Source organism: Montipora capricornis, chromosome 8 (genome assembly GCF_036669925.1).
Source record: "Montipora capricornis isolate CH-2021 chromosome 8, ASM3666992v2, whole genome shotgun sequence".
NCBI lineage: Eukaryota > Metazoa > Cnidaria > Anthozoa > Scleractinia > Acroporidae > Montipora > Montipora capricornis.
In genome coordinates, this window is record NC_090890.1 from 52,825,505 (window position 1) to 52,831,319 (window position 5,815).

A 5,815-nucleotide genomic window follows, 5' to 3' on the forward strand; every position below is an offset into this window, starting at 1 on the left:
AAGAAAATACTCACGAAGGAAAGGAGGTATACACGGATTTTAGATTAAGACTGCAAGGATGAACACCACCATCAAAGTGGAAAAGGACAACACTTTCCTGGTAGTGTTTGGTGTTATTTAGCTGAGAAAATTAATGTTCATTGACGAATGGTTGACTGAGAAGGGAGATTTTCGCCATCATGTACCAGTGGGATGCAGGGATGGCGCATTGGTGAGAGCACTCGCCTCCCACCAATGTGGCTCCGATTCGATTGCCAGACTCGGCGTCTTATGTGGGTTGAGTTTTTTGGCTCTCTACTCTGCACTCTGTAGGTACTCCGGTTTTCTCCTCTTTTCAAAAACCAACCTTTGATTTGATTTGCGTTAATTTGTTTATTTCAGTTTACAGCGTCCCCAATGGACGTTTGCAGCGGACGATCACATGGTACAAAAACCGCCATTCTGGAGAGCAAATTGCGCCCTTGGACATCTAAGACAAAGAGAATATAGATTAAGTTTGTTTTTTTAGATGTCCCGGTGCAGCGCAATTTGCTCTCTATTTTGGCGGCTTTTGTACCATGTGATCGCCAGCTGCAAAGGGCTTATTCGTGCTCCTGCACTAGAAGACTAGGCACTTAAATCAAGTTCCTTTCCTTTCCCTTTTGTATACAAATGACTACTCCCTAATAACGTGAAATGGTCGAATTTAAAGTTTTGTAGAAAACGTCAGTACCTGAGGCTTTTTTTTTGTAATCTATTTTTGTCAAATAAAAAGGGTTGAAATAGTTGCGCAGGGATAACAACGCGATTTTGTATTTCAGGTGACGTGGTTGCATAAGTCCATCATGGACGGAATGCATCAATGGCGGCCAAAAAAAATTCTTTTGTTTATGTGCTAATTAGACTCACTTGCCTCGTTTGCATGGACAAATACAAAAGAAATGTTGCTTGAGAGCGAGGCTAGTGAGTCAAATTAGCACATAATATTGGCTTTTCCGATTATGTGAATCGCGAAAGTCTAGAATTCCATTCATTGCTTCCATTTTAACTGGCACTTAATCCTTATCCAACTCTTAACCCATTACTAAAATTGTCTATTGTGTGAAGGATTGGATCCCTGTAATTACAACCGATATTGTGCGCCAGAGAAGAATGCCGTCACAGGCACCTTTCAGTGATGCTTACATCAACGGGCGGCCACCCAAGAGGCGCAAGGTACGTGTTTTCTGTAGACGCTAAAACAAATTCTCGAAATTTAATAACTCGCAGACGTTGTTTGTCACGAAGTCCATCAGTTTCCCCTGGTTTTGCCTGTGGATAAACTAAAATGTTGGGCTGTAGTTTCTAAGCCAGTCGTTTAGGAGTTAGCCTTCGAACAGGTTTCTCCAGCCTTTTTTCGTGACAGGAGAGTTATGGGGGTCGTAAATCTGCTCGAATATCATTGGCCTGTGAAGCGAGACCCTGCTTCCAAGCCACCTCTTTTTGAATTGTCCGCTTGCCAACGAAAGCATTATTCTGATTAAAAAATGACCGGTGACGACAACCAAGGTGTAGCACGCCGGCGTTGAACTCGTTTGTTCCACGCCTATAAAACCTCGCGGAGAGAAATGCATAGCATGTTTCGTCCAGTCAGTTCGATGGCTGAGGAAAGTTCTTATTGGGCTTTGCGTAAAAAGGCTAGTGTTTTAAGCAGAATTGTAAAGCTTTTCAAGGAATGATTAAATTTGTGAAGGTCACAATTTTTCAGGGACTCTTTACCTCTACCCTAAGCACGAAAAACTTAGTTAGGTCCCCAAAAGGTACGTTGTATGTAACAAAAAGTGCAAGATACCTTACAGGGCTTTTGCCAGATTTCTCTTTTAATGTTTTGATCAAGTTATTTCAAACTTGTAGCGGTAGTAAATTGTTAACTGAGAATGGTGAAAAGTTTTGAGTGATGAGGCAGCTGCGGGAGTGGTTCCTCGTGCAAAGCTAGTTTTCTTCCGTGGTCTTTAGCATGGTTTTTTTTTTGTGTGTGTGTGTGTGTTAAGATTTTAGACCAGCAAAGTGTTCCACCCAGCGAGACCAGCATTAGTGACGCACTCAAACAAGCGGTGTCAGCCAGCGGCGCCACGCCTCTCACCAGCGTGGAAGGTAAGACAATGCTGCATTCCATGTAGACCGGTGACCTCAGAAAAGTTACAGTAATTCAGCATTAACGAGGCTCGAAAGGGTTTTCCACAGGTAACTTCGAGTTTCCAATTGATAAACAAGCAACAAATTGTTTCCGTCTGTTTTTTAAAAATATCTTTAAAAAACTAATTCAGTGTTTGTTTCAAATTGTGAAATTCTATCTCCGCATTAAATTCTCTAGTATGAGAAAAAATTTGGCAGGTATTTTTCATCCGGTCACCCGTTTTGATTCAACCCTTTCGAGCCTGTAGTCGGGGGAATGTGAAAGCCAGTTTGATGCAGTCGTGTTCCTGGGATCTACAATAGTTTGATGTCGACTAGGAGACTTGAAGTCTGTCTGTCGACTTGATGTCGACTAGCAGACTTAACTTACCTACGTTAAAAGTATAAAAAAAAACAGTGGACGCAACAAAAGAAGATATTTTTGTCCCCTGCGGTGGCGATTCTTTCGGCCAGCACCGAGGTGAGGACCTCTACCCTATCCTGAATTATGCGCAGCCGTAGTGAAGACCCATTTTTTACTAGTTGCAACCGTTATTGTTGTTATTTAATGAGGCTGCGCAGAAGAGTTAGAAGTCCATGGGCGCTTTCCATTCGACTAGAAGTTTCAGTTAAATTTGATATCACGTGGCGAATGCTAGAGCTTTTTTCCGGTTGGCCGTTCGAAAATGCCAATCACATCAATGAATTTTGGGGCTGCCACGCAGCTCTCAGAACGACTCACGGGATTGCTACAGAACACAACGGACACAAAGAACGATGTAAAAGAAACGATGGACCATGACGTAAAACGATAGAGCTGCGTCTTGAAGGGATCCAACGAAATTAGAGGTTGTAAAGAGCTGCGTCCTGACTGGAGTTTTGCCCCGAAATGTAAACTGCAATTTCGCCCGATGACGAATGAACCAACGGGACGCAATTTTCCAGGCGGTTGGTCCAGAATTCTGAAACCTGAGGATCGCTGCGGGAGTTATACTAAGTCCGCAAGTGCGGCCCAGGGGTTAGGACGCTTGCCTTGATCAAGACCCGTTCTGACCACTAGTTGAATTTGATCCTGGTAGTCCCTGGTTCAACTTCCCAGCTGCACTTGTAAATAGCCAACTGGTTTGCCTCCGGCCAGTTGGGATTCTTAACAGTTGTTGTTGTTGTTCTTGTTCTTTTCTGTCGTTTCGTTCATTGTGTTTCATTGTTCCTGAAAAACCCCTATGAAGAGTGGTCAATTAATCATGTATTGTGTTGTATTGTATCCCCTTCCATTCGATTCCTTGCCCGGTTTTTTTTTTAATATTTGGTCAAATGGAAAGATTCAAATCAGCCGGAGGTCGTTATGCTTGGTTTTGAAGAAAAGAATCGCGGCCTGTTTGAAGCTGAATAAGGCAAGAAAATATTGGTCGTGTAACACAATTCTTTACGGAGACGGAGAGGGTTAAACTATGAACTTGGGATGCGCCTGTAAGAGTTTCTACGGGTCCTAAAGTGTCGTAAGTCTGAAAAAGAGACATCTGGATTTAACAATCTGGCCCGGGTTGCTCGGGTTAGCGCTAACCAGCGTTAAATACCATGGAAACGTATAGGTTATGATACCTCTTAACCATAGGTTAGCGCTAACCAGGCTTCGAGCAGCTAGCCCCTGATTCATTACTCTGTGTTATCTCTCTCTTCTTCAGCTCTGTCCAAAGCCGCAAAGGAAAATAGAGTTTTACACGACTCGTTCCGTAAAGAAGTCAAAAAGGAAGTAAAGTCAAGGCTAGAAAAAGATACAGACTACCGGCCTGACAGATTCCCCAATACAAGGGACTATTTGACAAGGACACTCCATGAAACAAAATCATGACGTACAGTCGGACGAATCGTTAGGCCCACTGTACATAGAAAGCACAGGCACGAGTAGCGAACCCACACAGTGAATGCGTATTGCGTGGAAGGGGTCCATAACGTCGCACCTCTTTTTGAACTGAAGTCAAGATTTTATGACGGTTCCTATCAAAAGAAACCGGATGGACTATAATTCCTTCGAGCACTTGGACAGTGTTTCGTGTATGGCCATGTGCCGAGTACAAGTCGGTAGTTTTGACTCGACTTTGAAGTTTTGTTAGAGTGGGCTCTTTAATTCATTGTTATTGCATCAAGCGACTATCGTTACGAAACTGCGAATGCTTCTCTTCTATAATGCATCTGGACGAACTATCCAGTTTAGTGCGTCTTCGAAGACGCAGTAAAGTAGACACTTCGTCCAGACGCACAATGCGTCTTGTGCCAGTCTTTATACTAGAGGAATTTAACAGATGTAGAAAAAATATTTTCCCAAGTTCGTCCTAGAAGAATTATGCGTCTCGTATAGTTCGTCCCGTCTTTACACTAGACGGATAACACGAGAGACGCATAATTCTTCTGGACGGATTATGCGTCTCTAGTATAAAAACGGCCAATTACTATATTAGTTATCTTCAAGCAATTAAGGGAAGAGGGGTGAGCTGAGGGCATCGAAATAATTAGAATTTTCTTTTGGGAATTTTGCACGAATGAAATCACGGATTCTTGGTTTGTATTGCGGTTAAATTTCAACGAATTTTTATTTTCCTCAGCTCAAACACTAAGTCATTAAATTTTTTGTCATAGATCTATGTTAAAAGAATAAAGGATATGTCGAAAAAGAATGATAATTATGATTCAACCTTAATATTGCGTGAGAGTGTTCGTGCAAGTTGTAGTTTTGTTGCCAGCGTAACTGCGAGTAGATGTCTCTCACGTGAGCCAGCTTCCACCGTGTCCGCCGCAACTAACATGTCGCAAAAGGATAATTGTCTACTTGTCAATTGTATGTTTTGAATTTTATTTGTTACCAGTCCTTTTAATCACGAAACCTGTTGCCATCCCGAAATTAACAAACTAGATTTTATCTGCAGTCGTGCTTTGTTTTCCGACTCTTGATCACGTGGCAATTGCCAAATAGATTGTCGTCTTCAAATATTGGACACACTTCAGTCTACTTATGCTCGCATGTGCTTTAAATAAAAGAGAAGACAGGGGATTACGTCAACTGGTTTACACTCCATGATCTATGTCAGGGCAACAGAATGGACAGAACAGGTCGTCGCATAGGGTCTATTGGAGGTTAAAATTATTGGTAAGCGTTTATCCTTAAATGTACCAAAATAATTTGCCCCAACTTTTATGCACGCTTGATTGTTTACACTCCACTTTCAATGACCCTCGCCATTCCGGTGCACACTATCGGAAAATCATTATGGTATAAATTTGAACGGTAAAACTTGTGAATGTTACTCTAACAAAAGGGAATAGACCAAATCGGCTAACTCAATGTTGTACCCAATTCAAACCCTTAGGGAATGAAACGTTTGTTCCAGGTATTTCCATATCATTTAAGTATGAATGCTTCATTATTATGCAAATACAACACACAAAGATTCTTAATCCTGGGAGATTTGAATTCGGTACAACATTGAGTTAGCCGATTAGGTCTATTCGTTTTGCTTGAGTAGCAAGACGTTTATAATAGAGATGTAGAATCGCGTTTATAGCAAACGGCTAACGTCAGGTTCACAAGAAATCTGGGTGACGTGTTTCATTCAAGCTGGTTCTATGCCTGTTAGCTACAGATTTCGAGCAATTCTCAAGACAGAGGTAAAAGTTAGAACAAGAG

At 41.9% G+C, this 5,815-nt stretch overlaps 1 protein-coding gene across 1 annotated transcript in view; it reads left to right on the forward strand.

Moving 5' to 3' along the window:
* The window catches only part of LOC138014139 (large proline-rich protein BAG6-like), a 35,181-nt gene extending 30,367 nt beyond the window's left edge, over positions 1–4,814 (forward strand). Inside the window, exons 23-25 of the mRNA XM_068861161.1 lie at positions 1,087–1,194; positions 2,010–2,112; positions 3,819–4,814. Of these exons, the coding sequence (XP_068717262.1) occupies positions 1,087–1,194; positions 2,010–2,112; positions 3,819–3,985 (378 nt within the window). The 3' untranslated portion in view covers positions 3,986–4,814. The remainder of the gene's footprint in view (positions 1–1,086; positions 1,195–2,009; positions 2,113–3,818) is intronic.
* The last annotated feature ends 1,001 nt before the right edge of the window (positions 4,815–5,815 follow it).